Here is a 17942-nt window from a genome sequence, read left to right on the forward strand (position 1 = left end):
CTGTACGATTTAATATCTGTTACCTGTAGTACACTTGAAAGTTGCTCAGTGCATTATGATCAAAGAGAATTGTACATGTTGCTTGATCTTCATGTAGGCTTGGGATTTAATATATGTAAGAAAGAATTGATTTTAAATTAGCCTGTTGTTTTGTGTTTTAGGTACAGGGATGGTCCAGGGAACCCCATACGGTGCACATTTGAGGGCACCTTGAAAGACCTTGTCTCATTTAACAAGCCAAAACCTAGGAAGTTGTACTACCAACAGGTCAGTCAACAATGCTTATTTGAGCTGGTTAATTAGCTTATGTGTTTCTTAACGAAAGATACGAGATATTATTATAACCTTGATGTCATTATTGTCATGAAACACTGGATCATGACTCAATGACCAAGATATTCACATTTGACTACACATTCTTAGTAAACATGTTGTCAGAGACAAGGCAAGGCCCACAACTTTGGCTTTAAGAATTGTTGAGTTGTGCGCCTTATTGACTGAAAAAGATGAGCCATTGCATTCCCACCATGAGTGGCTCCCTTATTTTACATTCATATATGTCTCCTTAGGAATGGAGCTTCCTGTTTTTAATTCAGCATACCATTATATTGGTATTCATGTAAGATTAACTTAAAACGAGTATTTGTTCAAACTTGGGCATTCTTTCCCTTTCAGTTGAATATTCGTATAAACGAGTTGGAAAATAAGCGCCAGTTCAAGTGTATATATGTAAATAGTAAACTCAAGGAGGAGGTGAGTAAACTTGTGTATTTAAACTCATTGGCCAACTTAAGTCCAGATGGTAAGAATTTCTAACTGGCATACAGATTATTAAATTACCGTAAGTTAAATTGGTTTAAAAATGTCCCCTGTAAATTGATAAGAAATTACTAACGAGTATATCAAATAGATTCTTGAATAGTGAAAGCCATGATAAAGATTCTGTAGACACTAGTTTAGACACAGATTTACCATCAAGGGTTCTGAAGACTATTCTTAAATTTACTTCCCTCTAGAAGATTACGTACATGACAGGTGTGTACAGAGCAACTCAATTTATTGCATGTTTAACCCAGTGCCTGTGTGTGTGTATTATATACAGAAGGAGCTAGTGTTGTACCCGGACAAGACTGGGAAGGTGTGTGACCTGCTGGAGGAGGCAAAAAAACAGATCAACGTCACAGAGTCAGGCACTCTCAGGTAACAAATTTTGGAGGACATACTGAAGCACTGCTTGAATTTTTCGCTCTATCTTGCTGATGTTCATGTTTCATTTACTTTATATTCAATTGTGTTGGCAGAGTAAGTAAAGTTTTATAATGTTTCAGCTTTGACCAGAGAGCAATGAATGATTCTATTTGCTGGTAAATGAAAAAAAAAAACAAGAAACATTTTGTGCACTATTTCGTGTTTTATAATTGGCACATATTTGTAAGATGCATTAAAAAATGTGGCAAAAATAAAATCTGAAACCTTCATTTTTGACTTGCTGTATTGTTCCACAGGTTGTTGGAGGTGATAGGGTGTAAGATCTACTCTATCCAGCTGGAGGACATGTCTCTAGAGATGCTCACGGGGACAGGGACGAAGGCCCTCCGGGTGGAGGAGATTCCCAAAGAGGAGGTGAACCTCGCTGCTGATGAAGTCCTCATACATGTTGCTCATTTTCACAAGGTACAAACTACATCCTAGCTGATGATGGTAAAATAGGTACATGCATGACTACTGGGAATATTAAAATCATCAGTTTTCAGGGTGAAAAAATTTGTCTGAGAAATGGTTTATATTGGTCATAAGGTCTCAGTTAAATTGACTACACATGGTGTACTGGTTATCTATCGTACTGTTGTCTTTCAATGCTTTGGGTTGATGATTGTGTACTGTATGCATCTGCCTGGCTGCATTGACAACAAAGTATGATGGGTAACATGTTTCTAGCAATTGAATAGTCGTTGTAAACAGAAGTTAATTAATATGGAATGGCATTTTGATCATTTTATTTTTAGCTCAACTATTTGAAGAATAAGGAGGGCTATACTACTCGCCCCAGCGTCGGCGTCCGGTAAAAGTTTTAGGGCAAGTTGGGATTTTTACTTATAAGTCCAATATCCTTCATTCAATTCCCTTAATACTTCACACAGTTGTTCAGGACCATCACATTATGAGGTTAGATAACTCCATATTATCCTTTATACAAATTATAGCCCCTGATTGACTATGGAACTAAGGTTAAGGGTTTAGGGCAGGTTGGGATATTTATTAATAACTTCTATACCCTTGATTCTGGCTGGTGGGAGGGCAGCTTCAACGTCATCTTATGTATCGAATAACTTTAGCCAGGTTTGACATTTAGTGACCAATCTTGGTATATAGGAAGAGTTTATGAAGACCTTCATGGGATTGCATTTGAGGCCCCTAGAATCAAGGTCAAAGCTACTATTAATAGAAAAATGGTGGTATTGAATAACTTAAGTAAGGGTCAACATATTACAAGCAAACTTGGTATATATAAAGAGTTTATGGAGACCTTTCTTAGATTGTGTTTTGGACCCCCCAGAGTAAAGGTCACTGTTTACTTTTAATTTGATTTTTATTGCTTTTGACAGGCACATACATCATTATTGTATTCATTTCTATATCAAAGCGGTGTAGTCGAGCGTGCTGTCTTGACAGCTCTTGTTTAAGTAATTATTATTATCTATTGCATTATACTTTCATTTTATGTTTCAGGAAGTGTTCTCAACATTTGGTGTCCCATTTTTACTGAAAATTAAAAATGTAAGTTCTACATGAAATTTCATACTTTTGTTCTTGTATTGGGATGTCTTTATAAAAGCTTACATAGAAAATATAAACATGTTCTACCCAGGTATGGTCATTGATAAATATTTACATTAACCTTCTTTCAGAGTGAAAAGTTTTCATCTGTGAAGGACAGAATCCAAAAACGTTTAGATGTCCCAGAGAAAGAGTTTGAAAAGGTATAATGGGCTGACCATTGCTTATCCAACTGTTGTGTAATATTTGTGTAACCACAGTCTCAGTTCACTTTAAAGTGCTGAAGTGTTTTTAAGTGTGTTTGGTGTTAAGTTTTTACACACTGCAAGCGATTTAGGCCTCCACTTATTCTCAAGTTAATGAAATTTATTTTCACACACATTCTGTTCTTTCTTATGAGAAAAACAATCCTCCAAAGCAGGTGTGTGAGCGGCTATAGTGATATGGCAAAGACTGCATGTTCAATGTATGTGTGTTATGTTTCAGTACAAGTTTGCTGTGATTGTGATGGGCAAGGTGGAGTACATATCTGACGAGGACCAGGACCTCAAAGTGAACATCTCACAGTTCTTTCCACACTTACATGCAGGTAGGATGATCTCCAACTGTAGAAATAATTACTTAAAGGACTTCACAGATTGCAATATGTATCCAAGACCGGATTGAGCTCCCTGGGCAACAAGCACCGGGTCAATACAAAAGTCAGCTCAATAGCTGAATTTCCACTAAATACATAGAATAACCAGTTATTCTCAAGTTTCACTATTTTGGCACATATGCATGAAGTAAAATGGGGCATGATCCTCAAACAAAATGAAGATTTAATTTGTCTACTATTTGTGTTAGATGAGAGATTTCTTCTATTCCAATCAAAAAAAGGTTATGAAATGTAAATGTACATTTCAGGTGGGAATATGCAATCACGGCCTTGGTTGGGACTAGACCATGTGAACAAGACCCCAAAGAGATCTCGTGTAGGAAATTACTTGGAGAAAACCATCAAGATCTACAACTGATCAGCGGGACTGAATACATCAGAGTTTTATCCCCTGGCTGAGGTGACAAGGTCCCTGGCTGGCTCTGTGAGAGACTGAGAAAAGATTGCCTATTGGTTTCTATGGCAGCACTGTGTTTTAGTACAACTAGATATCTTAATGGAGATTTTGTTACTGTTGTGAATTTTTTAAGTATTACTCTAAGTATTTATCCTTAGTTTCACCAATCATCAAGGAAGGTTTAGTAGTACTCGGTTGTAATAAAGGCAAATAAGAACAAATACTATTGAAAACACAAACGTTTCCCGCGTATTTCTCAGAAATACATATCCCCATGCTATGTACAATAGCGTCTTATAACTAGTCATTTCCTGAACTAGACAGTTGGTAGGTTATGTTCTAGCTCTGATATTTTTGTTTGTTTGATATTCATCTGACAAATGTATCGAAATATAATATGAACACAGACTTAGAAATAATGATAGTTATTATCACACATACTTTTAGTTGTGAGGTACATGTATTTAATTTTCCATGAGAGTGCAATACATTGGTAGACCTCACATAGGTAGATGTGCAATGGAAGATGTATTCTGTCAAAATTCTTTATTTAATTGGTACTAAAATGGTACTGAAATGAGTTGCAGATAAAATTAATTGAAAAGTGTTCGAATATAATTGATAGATTCATTGTTCTACTTTACCAAATCATTTTTGTGATGTTTTTTGCAGCTTTGAACATCAATGTTATCAATTTCAATAAAAACGACCTTGGGATTATTATTAAGTCGTAGATGCCATTATATTTTTGTTACTGTTTCAAAATGTAGTTTGACAGACTGGTGCCCAAGTTTCAGATTGAAAGGTTCAGCATTGTTTGGTTGTGCTTTATTATGATAATGCCCAATGCTAAATTTGTAAATATCACAATTTCTGAGTTCTTGTACAGATCTTTTTTTATTTCAGCACATTTTATTATTTTATAAAATGTTTAGAAAAGATGTTAATTATGAATGCAAGGATAATGTAAATACTTTTTTTTTCAAAGTATGGAAGATGATGTGCAGTCAGTTCATGCCATGAGGGTAATTATATACATGTAGTTATAAATGATTATAAAAAAGTTCTCCACAAAAATATTTCAGGTGAAAATGCATAGAATTCATATTTTAATTTAGTGGAAAGAATAAAGACTATCATCCCTTGATATTAACATGTATCAAGATCTTAACTTATTCCTGCCAAGTAGTCCTAGACACCTTTAATGTAGAAAATGTGGCACAAACATTATTTCTGAATACTTAACAGTTTGCAATTTTAGAGATGATAAACTATAAGGCAACTTGTTGATACTGTAAAGTGTCCACTGTAGATGCTTGAGAAACATTCTACTATTAAACATAAAGTTCAGGCCTGTGTATTGCGCTAGGACTGTCAGTGCTGTGTTGGAACATTCCATGTTTACGTACTCTCCTGTTGTATAGTGACTTATCTGCTGTCTCCTCATTTTTTAATTATTAATAATATCATAGCCAAGTTTGGTTTTTATAAGTTTAATTTTGAAATTATTTTTATTTCCAGTCTTATTCTCTTTTTTCAGTGTAATTGAAAATCATCCTATTTAGTATTTTGTTGTTTAAGAAAATGGAAAAAAATATATATGTAAACTTTGATATATTTCATGTTGCACTGAAATCATTTAAAACTGTTAAGTTGTTGAAAGTTACATAATATTAATACGAAATCCACATGTATAAGATTAATTGAGAGAACGTTTTGTCTGCCCAGTTCTGTATTGTGATCGATATTGACAATAGCAAATACGTGAAATCAAGTAAAACATGGTTGAATTATTTAATTGCATGAACGTCTGTTTAACTGTGCTGTTTAAATTGATGTATTGTGTGTCAAAATGGCATAAATTTTATAATAAATCATCAACAACACAATTGGTTTGTTTTTTATTCAATAACATGTACAATTTTTACAGGTATGATAATGCTATTTATGTTTCCAGTCACGTAAATACCTCCCATTCTTTCTTGGATGTGAATTGTTGCAGTCTTGTAGGATATACTTTGTCTGTAAACATCAAGTCTGGTTAATATTTGATACAAAAATAATGAATGAATTTGGTTAAATTTTGACAATTTACGGGCAATGTCTTGACACGGAATCTCATGTGATCTGGCTGCCGATTGAACTTGGTGAGATATAATGCCAATAAACATTATAATCAAAAGTCAAGATTGGATTACAGTCAGCCAATGGAAATAGAAGTGTAATGTTGCAGACAACAAAAATTTCAAAATGATCTCTATATATCTGCCATGATACACAGCTGAAATATGGTCAAACATGCTACGTACACTAATCTGACCCGACTGGCGCAATATAGCTTCATCATGCATAATCGATGTGTGAACATTTATTTTGTAGAATATGGTTTAACATGCTGCGTACACTACTCTGGCCTTCTGACTTTTGAGGTTGACGCAATATAACTTTATCATACATATTGCCTCGATATGTGAACATGTTATTATGAAATTCATAACATAAGATGAAGATCAAGTCTCTATCAAATGTTTCATGTAGGATCTGGATAATTAGCTGGCTGACCTGTTAGGCAACATTAGAAAATATCCACTAACAAGACTTATGAAGTGGATGTAGATAATTCAGACATTTGAGCCCAAATCTGGAAATTGCATTCTACTGAATTCCTTTCCAAGAGTTCAGGCATGGTCACATATTAAGGCTCTCTAACCCTTTCAACTCCAGCAGTATGATGGCTGGAATATGTATTTTTCAAGTTTTCTCTGTTGTATTTAACCATACAATCTTAACACCACTCAAATGTTGATGATCCAATTCAAATAAATCCAATTTCATTGGTCAGTTCATTTATTTTCCATGAGGACAGTTCAATCAAGTGCATTTGCTTTATCTGTATTAACTTGTTGACAGACAGAAAACGAAACTGTGACATTTTTTAATTTATTGTTTACATAAAGAAATTATAATTAAAATCATTAACTTGCAGGCAATAACATTCAGAAAAATAACAACACAAACAAATAACTTTCATATGAATGCATAAAGTTCAAGCAGGATTTTTACATTTCTTCAAAAACTTTTAATCCTTCAGCATTTTCATAAGCAACATACTAAAATTACGGACAAATGTTAAATCTGCTGGTAATTATGGACACTTGTCAAATCTGCTGGTCGTTATGGACATTTCTTAAATCTGCTTGTCATTCAATGAATTCTAAATGTAAAGCTAAGGCACAGTATTCTGAAATGCAAAACAACAGTTTGATCATGCTTTCCAGCTCACATTCATAGTACACAAAGTGTTCTTCATCAACTTGCTATTCTCGCATGAGAACCATATTGTTCCTAAAACACCATCAACTGCCAGAGAACTATCTCTTCCTCTTTCTAATAGGAGTCATATCATCATCTGATCCCGAGCTGTACACCACACCCCCTCTCTTCCTGGCGGCTGTTGTCTTCTTCTTGGCAGGCTTTCCCCCATCAGAGTCAGCATCAAACTGAAGCTGCCCCCCTCGCCTGCTCCCACCCCGGGGTGCTTGTTTTATGGCAGATGGTTTCCGTGATGATGAGATGGAGGAGAAAGAGTCGTCATCACTTGAGAGTAACTCCACCACATCTTCTTCAGACTCCGAACTGCAAATGACATATAAGATATGTTAACAAATATTTTAGAAACATCTTTTATTTACATGAATTTTGCATACAGTGAATTCATATATATTCCCGGGAAATTGATTTTCATGGATTTCTTGGGTTTACTTATCCAGGAATTCAAGATCTCCACGAAAATTTGACCTTTGACATTTTGTCTGAAATCGTATTGTTTATGTGAAAGGGTATACATGTATTTACATGAATATTCATGGAAGCGGTATACAACTAAATAAATTAAGTTACCTTGTTTATATTAATTTCAATATGTTTTATATATTATTTAACCTTAATGATTATTTATTTAAAGTCAAATTTTGGTAATGTGTACTTCAATTCATTTTCTTTTGTATGACATTGCCGGAACATTAAAACGAGCTGATAATCAACCTCTTGTGCAGCACATGTAAAACGTGCTGATTTTTAACCTGGTGTGTTTGAGCGTCACCACTTGATTTTGTTTCCTTGACCAAATATTTAATCGATTATTTAATTTTAAACCCTAACCATGTTTTCACAGTGTGCAAAAAATACTTAATTAAAATTCAATGTCTTCACTATTTCTAAATCCTTGATGTTATCGCATCTCTATTTATGACCCTTAAATATCCGATCAAGTGCTAATAAACATGGGTATCTGCTCTAATTGACATATTGTCCCATTGTTGTGACTTGCATGTACTGCATGACATAGTGATACAAAGCAAGACATCGGCGCATGGTGAATTTGCAGACGATTTAGAATAGCATGTTTAAAAAAAAAAAAAAAAATCCATGAAAGAACCCACGGAATTGTCCTTTTTCGAAAAACCACGAAATTTCAAACCACAAATATAAATGATTTCACAGTATTTAGAACATGGTATATATAAGTATCGTTTATAATTAACATTTAGGGGCGTACAGGTAGGCTGGTAATAGTAACCGCACCCACTTGCCAAGTAGTTGAAATCATACACAATAAGTGCTTTAAGTTATGTAATCAGTCACGAGGGTAGCAAATGTAGTTACAGTGTTGTACCTTATTGTCACTTAGGCTGCAATATGTAGCGAGCATAATTTTATGTAACAAGCACTAATATATCACAATTGCTTTTCATGTAGGTTGCAGGCCTTAATTTACTTTCGGCTGTTTCCTGTAACCTTACTAGCTCAGCACTTGCATCATCGAACGACATCATGCTTTAAGAAGCTGACATATTAAGAAGATGTTACTCGATCTGCAATATGTTTTTTTTTACTGAAACTGCTTTCAAAATGTTGACTGCATTGGTTACCCCTAGATCTGAGGCAGTACTAAGGACTTCATAAAAACAAGAGCAGTATGTGACAGATGCCCCCTGAATGTGACATTGACAGGTCTATGAACAAGGCAAGTACATAAAAAAGTTAAAGCCCGGACCACCTATACTCGTATGTTCTAATATGTAGCATTCAATTTAGAACAAACACTAAGTGTGACCTTGACCTTAGAGGTAGGGACACAGGTCTTGCAAAGACATGTCGTCATTATCAAATTTGTTCATTAGAAATTGAGACGGTACTATTTTAATATGCCAACCTTCAGGGGCATAAAAACATCTAGCAAGTAAGCTAACAACTTCAAAGCAACTATCTACATGGACTTTTAAAACAATTCAAATTGCAAATTAACTAACAAGTAAGCTGTCTTCTTGCTGGCTCGCTTGCTGGACTTTGCCTTGCTGGAGGTGAAGGAGTCTGCTATGGACCTCTGACTGCTATCCACAACCGGAGCCCTACCCCTGCCTCCCCTAGATCCCCGGCCCCGGGCTCCCTCTCCCTTGGCCCCACGTGACCCTCTACCTCCACGCGACCCTTTTCCACGCCCCCTCGTGGAGGAAGCCTTTGAAATTTCACTGTCATCTGAGTTCATGCCATTGATGTCGTCATCACTTTCACCAATGGTGATATCTGGCTGGCGTTTAGGAACTACTTTCTTGGCCTCCTCTAGTTCCTGTTCGTCTTCTTTCCGTCTCTGTCTTTCCTCCTTATATCTGTGTACCTCGTCATCTATCACATCTTCATTGGTACTTCTCTTCTTTAAATGATCCTGAAAAAATGTTAAATGGTTATTTGAAATATTTGATTGAAATCTTTGCCCATACGTCTTTATACAGATGAGTTTACATTTTGTGCTTCAAGAGAGGTACAATTGCTACAGTTTTCAAGCTAAATAAAGCATATTGCTTCAAGTAACAAAGTCTAAGATCAAACTCTCATATAGCTATGAAGTGAAAGTTACAACTTAAAATTCAGTAAAAGGGCTATAACAAATTGACTGCAATTGAAAATATACCCTTCTTTCTAAAACAAATCTGCTGTACCTGTGTCCTTTCCAGCTGGTAAATAACGAGCTGTGGTATGGCATCCTTCTCTTCCTTGTCCACAAACTCCTTCACAGCCTCTCCAATACCCTTCTCCGTCAACACCTGCAGGCGCAGCTTCTGTAGAGATATAACATAACAGGTATCAACACCTGCAACTGTAGCTTTTGTAACAAAATCACAAACCAGGTATTAAAACCAGTCCTGCAAACATAGCTTCTGTAACAAATTTTAACAAAATCACAAACCAGGTATTAACACTTGAACACATAGCTTCTGTAACAATAGCACATAACAGGTATTAACACTTGCAGACACAGCTTATGTAACAAAATCACAAACCAGGTATTAACACCTGCGAGACAGCTTCAGTAACAATATCACATAACAGGTATTTACACCTGCAGACACAGCTTCTGTAACAATATCACAAACTAGGTATTAACACCTGCAGACACAGCTTCTGTAACAATATCACATAACAGGTATTAACACCTGCAGACACAGCTTCTGTAACAAAATCACAAACCAGGTATTAACACCTGAAAAGCCAGCTTCTATAACAATATCACATAACAGGTATTAACACCTGCAGACACAGCTTCTGTAACAAAATCACAAACCAGGTATTAACACTTGCAGACACAGCTTCTGTAACAATATCACCAACCAGGTATTAACACCTGCAGACACAGCTTCTGTAACAATATCACATAACAGGTATTAACACCTGCAGACACAGCTTCTGTAACAAAATCACAAACCAGGTATAAACACCTGAAAAGCCAGCTTCTATAACAATATCACATAACAGGTATTAACACCTGCAGACACAGCTTCTGTAACAATATCACATAACAGGTATAAACACCTGCAAACACAGCCTCTGTAACAATATCACATAACAGGTATTAAAACCTGCAGAACCAGCTCCTGTAACAATATCACATAAAAAGTATTAACACCTGCAGACACAGATTCTGTAACAAAATCACATGACAGGTATTAACACCTGTAGACACAGCTTCTGTAACAATATCACATAACAGGTATTATCACCTGTAGACACAGCTTCTGTAACAATATCACAAACCAGGTATTAACACTGGCAGACACAGCTTCTGTAACAAAATCACAAACCAGGTATTAACACCTGCAGACACAGCTTCTTTAACAATATCACAAACCAGGTATTATCATTTGCAGACACAGCTTCTGTAACAATATCACATAACAGGTATTAACACTTGCAAACCAAGCTTCTGTAACAATATCACATAACAGGTATTAACAACTGCAGACACAGCTTCTGTAACAATATCACATAACAGGTATAAACACCTGCAAACACAGCCTCTGTAACAATATCACATAACGGGTATTAAAACCTGCAGAACCAGCTCCTGTAACAATATCACATAAAAAGTATTAACACCTGCAGACACAGTTTCTGTAACAAAATCACAAACCAGGTATTAACACCTGAAAAGCCAGCTTCTATAACAATATCACATAACAGGTATTAACACCTGCAGACACAGCTTCTGTAACAAAATCACAAACCAGGTATTAACACTTGCAGACACAGCTTCTGTAACAATATCACCAACCAGGTATTAACACTTGCAGACACAGCTTCTATAACAATATCACAAACCAGGTATTAACACCTGCAGACACAGCTTCTGTAACAATATCACAAACCAGGTAATAACACCTGCAGACACAGCTTCTGTAACAAAATCGCAAACCAGGTATTAACACTTGCAGACACAGCTTCTGTAACAAAATCAACAAGATGGCCATGATGGCCCTAAATCGCTCACTTGAGTAAAAGAGTTTAACCTTTGTTATCAATATAGCTTGATATTTGTTCTCAAAGAATATTGAAAAACATACTGGTCAAACATGCTGCCTGAATAATCACTGACAGGACTTGTCACAGTTGCCTGCACACTGACAGGACTTGTCACAGTTTCCTGCACACTGACAGGACTTGGTGATTGTCTGCACACTGACAGGAGTTTGTCCAGTTGCCTGCACACTGACAGGACTTGATGATTGACTGCACACTGACAGAATTTGATTCTCATACCTGCACACTGACAGGACTTTGTTCAGTTGCCTGCACACTGACAGGACTTGATAATTGACTGCACACTGACAGCACTTGGTACAGATACCTGCACACTGACAGGACTTTTTTCAGTTGCCTGAACACTGACAGGACTTTGTTCAATTGCCTGCACACTGACAAAACTATGTTAAATTGCTTGCACACTGAAAGAACTTTTAGTATAGATACACAAACAACAAACAGTGCACCATCCAATAAAATCAATAAACTGCCTTAAGCTCTTAAAATTAGATATCAGAACACATTCAGCACCTTCAGCTAATATGAGGGATGTCCGGAAAGTTTTGAGACTGCGTTCATAAAAAACATACAACTCAAAGGATGCATTTTAAATTTTAGCAGCTGAAACTTTATCTAATATAAACAAATCCTGAAAGTTTTAATAATATACTACGAAGTAAACGTACACAACAAACATTACAAAAAGTACAGGTCACAAGCCACAGAGCACTACCTTTTCTCATTGCGTCACGTCCTTTTTTTCAAAATACCCCCTTTTTGCAAGTATACACTTACTATGGCGTTCAACCCATTGCTTAAATATCTTTCCATACCACTCTTCCATGATATTATGAACAACTGTCCTTTTTAACTGAACAGGGTCACCAATTTCCCTCACTGTCCTTCGCCGGTCTTCTTGTAACCTGTCGCGCACTGAATTTACGCCACTTTCACTCACGACTGATGGTCTGCCGCTTTAAATCGCACACATTTTCATGCCCGTCAATAAAACAGTCCATGCCAGCGAAATACCAAAGCCCTTGAACATTTTGGCTTTGATTTATCCCGTGTTAGAAACGTATAAGTATTTGTAGGAGCTATCCCGCTGCGAACACTGTGTTTGATCATAGCGCGCTGCTCCGTGCGTGATGTCAATGTTGCAGTTTTTCGTACATCTTCATAATACTACTCTACTTCAATTGATCGTTACAAACTTGTCTACAGTTAGATGGCTTTAATAAATTGGGGGGTGATGCAGCTGACATCATACTGTTGTCATATGTCTTGACGTGATGTTTTGGCATCTATTATTAAGAAGGAGTAGTATAGAAAGAGTAAAATTCAAAGTGCTCCGTGAAGCGCTAGATGGGTTGTCTTGACAACCATTTTCTTCCTTATTATGAAATTATATAATTTAATTTTTCAAAAGGAAACTTGTGAATAGTCTATATACACAGCTGATTATTGTTTGTTGATTTATATTAAAAACGTTTTGAAATATAGACACAGTCTCAAAACTTTCCGGACAACCCTCGTATTATCGCGTTTTCCATCTAGGAAAACATCACCTTCCATTTAATGTTTACAACAATTATCTTTATATCAGTTATAAGTGAATAACATTATCCACACAGAAGATAAGATTGTAGCTTAGAATAATCTACATGAAGTTTACAATAATATACATGAAGTTCAATGGAAAAGTCTGATTATTAAATTTATCATTAAAGTAAAAATGAAATTTCTTCTAAAGAATAAAGTGTATAGTAATTATTTGAATCTATGAACATAAAAAAAGAACAATAATTACCTGAGAAGTGACTATGTTGAAGACTTAATAAAATTTTAAATCTATTCCCTTGTTACTAAAAATAGATAGAAGTGGAATCTCCAACAAAAAGGGAGACCATATAGCAAGACTTGTGCCCTTGCTTCAATATAACTATCAGATTTTAACAAAATATATTTATAATGAACTTGTAACCCACCGGGTGAGGCCAATTTTTCTCAAGGGGCATAATTTGAATAAACATGGTAGATAACCAATCAACAATGTTACACACCAAATATTTAAGCACTAGGCCTCAAAGTATTCGCCAAAAAAAGTTTTGTAATTTTTCCTTTATGTTGCCATGGCAACCAGAGTTCTGCATGGAATTCATTTCTTTGAACAATTTTGAAAAAGCATCAACCAAAGATCATTCCTATGAAGTTTCATTAAAATTGTCCATGGGGTTAAGGAGAAGATGATGATTATAACCAATTGTTGACACTTCTTTAGGTTGCCATGGCAACCAGAGTTCTGCATGGAATTCATTTCTTTGAACAATTTTAAAAAGCACCAACCAAGGATCATTCCTATGAAGTTTCATTAAAATAGTCCAAGGGGTTAAGGCGAAGATGATGATTATAACCAATTGTTGACATTTTCCTTAAGGTTGCCATGGCAACCAGAGTTCTGCATGGAATTCATTTCTTTGAACAATTTTGAAAAAGCACCAACCAAGGATCTTTCCTATGAAGTTGTCCAAGTGGTTTAGGAAAAGAAGATAATTATAACCAATTGTTGACGCCGAACGCCAGATGCAGGATGACAGACGCCGGACATAGACCGATCACAATAGCTCACCTTGAGCACTTTGTGCTCAGGTGAGCTAAAAACCAGGTATTAACACCAACAGAAACAGCTTCTGTAACAAAATCACATAACAGGTATTAACACCTGCAGACACAGCTTCTGTAACAATATCACATAACAGGTATTAACACCTGTAGACATAGCTTCTGTAACAATATCACATAACAGGTATTAACACCTGTAGACACAGCTTCTGTAACAATATCACAAACCAGGTATTAACACTGGCAGACACAGCTTCTGTAACAAAATCACAAACCAGGTATTAACACCTGCAGACACAGCTGCTTTAACAATATCACAAACCAGGTATTATCATTTGCAGACACAGCTTCTGTAACAAAATCACATAACAGGTATTAATACCTGCAAACCAAGCTTCTGTAACAACATCACATAACAGGTATTAACACCTGAAGACACAGTTTCTGTAACAAAATCACAAACCAGGTTTTAACACTTGCAGACACAGCTTCTGTAACAATATCACAAACCAGGTATTAACACTTGCAAACACAGCTTCTGTAAAAATATCACAAACCAGGTATAAACACCTGCAGACCCAGCTTCTGTAACAATATCACATAACAGGTATTAACACCTGCAGACACAGATTCTGTAACAATATCACATAACAGGTATAAACACCTGCAAACACAGCCTCTGTAACAATATCACATAACAGGTATTAAAACCTGCAGAACCAGCTCCTGTAACAATATCACATAAAAAGTATTAACACCTGCAGACACAGATTCTGTAACAATATCTCATAACAGGTATTAAAACCTGCAGACACAGCTTCGGTAACAATATCATATAACAGGTATTAACACCTGCAAACCCAGCTTTTGTAACAATATCCCATACCAGGAATTAACATCTGCAAACCCAGATCCTGTAACAATATCACATAACAGGTATTAACAACTGCAGACACAGCTTCTGTAACAATATCAAATAACAGGAATTAACACCTGCAAACCCAGCTCCTGTAACAATGTCTCAAAACAGGAATTAACACCTGCAAACCCAGCTCCTGTAACTATATCACATAACAGGTATTAACACCTGCAAACTCAGCTTCTGTAACAAAATCACATAACAGGTATTAACACCTGCAAACCCAGCTTCTGTAACAATATCTCATAACAGGTATTAACACCTACAAACCCAGCTTCTGTAACAAAATCACATAACAGGTATTAACACCTGCAAACCCAGCTTCTGTAACTATATCATATAACAGGTATAAACACCTGCAAACCCAGCTTTTGTAACAATATCTCATAACAGGTATTAACACATGAAAACCCAGCTTCTGTAACAATATCGCATAACAGGTATTAACACCTGCAAACCCAGCTTCTGTAACAATATCTCATAACAGGTATTAACACCTGCAAACCCAGCTCCTGTAACTATATCATATAACAGGTATAAACACCTGCAAACCCAGCTTTTGTAACAATATCGCATAACAGGTATTAACACCTGCAAACCCAGCTCCTGTAACTATATCACATAACAGGTATAAACACCTGCAAACCCAGCTTTTGTAACAATATCGCATAACAGGTATTAACACCTGCAAACCCAGCTCCTGTAACTATATCACATAACAGGTATTAACACCTGCAAACCCAGCTTTTGTAACAATATCACATAACAGGTATTAACACCTGCAAACCCAGCTCCTGTAACTATATCACATAACAGGTATTAACACCTGCAAACCCAGCTTTTGTAACAATATCGCATAACAGGTATTAACACCTGCAAACCCAGCTCCTGTAACTATATCACATAACAGGTATTAACACCTGCAAACCCAGCTTTTGTAACAATATCTCATAACAGGTATTAACACCTGCAAACCCAGCTCCTGTAACTATATCACATAACAGGTATTAACACCTGCAAACCCAGCTTTTGTAACAATATCTCATAACAGGTATTAACACCTGCAAACCCAGCTCCTGTAACTATATCATATAACAGGTATAAACACTTGCAAACCCAGCTTCTGTAACAATATCTCATAACAGGTATTAACACCTGCAAACCCAGCTCCTGTAACTATATCACATAACAGGTATTAACACCTGCAAACCCAGCTCCTGTAACAATATCTCATAACAGGTATTAACACCTGCAAACCCAGCTCCTGTAACTATATCACATAACAGGTATTAACACCTGCAAACCCAGCTTTTGTAACAATATCGCATAACAGGTATTAACACATGAAAACCCAGCTTCTGTAACAATATCTCATAACAGGTATTAACACCTGCAAACCCAGCTCCTGTAACTATATCATATAACAGGTATTAACACCTGAAAACCCAGCTCCTGTAACTATATCATATAACAGGTATTAACACCTGCAAACCCAGCTCCTGTAACTATATCATATAACAGGTATTAACACCTGCAAACCCAGCTCCTGTAACTATATAATATAACAGGTATTAACACCTGCAAACCCAGCTTCTGTAACAATATCACATAACAGGTATAAACACCTGCAAACCCAGCTTTTGTAACAAAATCACATAACAGTTATTAAAACTTGCAGACACAGCTTCTGTAGCAATATCATATAACAGGTATTAACACCTGCAAACCCAGCTTTTGTAACAATATCACATACCAGGAATTAACATCTGCAAACCCAGATCCTGTAACAATATCACATAACAGGTATTAACAACTGCAGACACAGCTTCTGTAACAATATCTCAAAACAGGAATTTAACAGGAATTAACACCTGCAAACCCAGCTTCTGTAACAATATCACATAACAGGTATTAACACCTGAAAACCCAGCTTCTGTAACAATATCACATTACAGGTATTAACACCTGCAAACCCAGCTTCTGTAACAATATCACATAACGGGTATAAACACCTGCAAACCCAGCTCCTGTAACAATATCACATAACAGGTATTAACACCTGCAGACACAGCTTCTGTAACAATATCTCAAAACAGGAATTAACACCTGCAAACCCAGCTCATGTAACAATATCACATAACAGGTATTAACACCTGCAAACCCAGCTTCTGTGACAATATCACATAACGGGTATAAACACCTGCAAACCCAGCTCCTGTAACAATATCACATAACAGGTATTAACACCTGCAAACCCAGCTTCTGTAACAATATCACATAACAGGTATAAACACCTGCAAACCCAGCTCCTGTAACAATATCACATAACAGGTATTAACACCTGCAAACCCAGCTTCTGTAACAATATCACATAACGGGTATAAACACCTGCAAACCCAGCTCCTGTAACAATATCACATATCAGGTATTAACACCTGCAGACACTGCTTCTGTAACAATATCTCCAAACAGGAATTAACACCTGCAAACCCAGCTCCTGTATCAATATCACATAACAGGTATTAACACCTGCAAACCCAGCTTCTGTAACAATATCACATAACGGGTATAAACACCTGCAAACCCAGCTCCTGTAACAATATCACATAACAGGTATTAACACCTGCAAACCCAGCTCCTGTAACAATATCACATAACAGGTATTAACACCTGCAAACCCAGCTTCTGTAACAATATCTCATAACAGGTAT

The 17942-nt window shown here is 36.3% G+C and overlaps 2 protein-coding genes across 4 annotated transcripts in view; one reads left to right on the forward strand and one right to left on the reverse strand.

The window, feature by feature from the left end:
- Positions 1-5722, forward strand: part of LOC128209240 (ubiquitin carboxyl-terminal hydrolase 7-like) — a 39793-nt gene extending 34071 nt beyond the window's left edge. For all 3 annotated transcript variants that reach the window (XM_052913188.1, XM_052913204.1, XM_052913196.1), the window contains 8 exons: positions 162-267; positions 676-753; positions 1103-1200; positions 1506-1674; positions 2731-2778; positions 2910-2981; positions 3265-3367; positions 3685-5722. In XM_052913188.1, the coding sequence (XP_052769148.1) occupies positions 162-267; positions 676-753; positions 1103-1200; positions 1506-1674; positions 2731-2778; positions 2910-2981; positions 3265-3367; positions 3685-3794 (784 nt within the window). In that variant the 3' untranslated portion in view covers positions 3795-5722. The remainder of the gene's footprint in view (positions 1-161; positions 268-675; positions 754-1102; positions 1201-1505; positions 1675-2730; positions 2779-2909; positions 2982-3264; positions 3368-3684) is intronic.
- Positions 5723-6804: 1082 nt separating this feature from the next.
- The window catches only part of LOC128246018 (double-strand break repair protein MRE11-like), a 31929-nt gene continuing 20791 nt past the window's right edge, over positions 6805-17942 (reverse strand). The window contains exons 6-8 of the mRNA XM_052964231.1: positions 9833-9952; positions 9146-9558; positions 6805-7469 (exon numbers count right to left, since the gene is read on the reverse strand). Of these exons, the coding sequence (XP_052820191.1) occupies positions 7205-7469; positions 9146-9558; positions 9833-9952 (798 nt within the window). The 3' untranslated portion in view covers positions 6805-7204. The remainder of the gene's footprint in view (positions 7470-9145; positions 9559-9832; positions 9953-17942) is intronic.

The sequence above is a fragment of the Mya arenaria genome, chromosome 2, assembly GCF_026914265.1.
Source record: "Mya arenaria isolate MELC-2E11 chromosome 2, ASM2691426v1".
Taxonomy (NCBI): Eukaryota; Metazoa; Mollusca; class Bivalvia; order Myida; family Myidae; genus Mya; species Mya arenaria.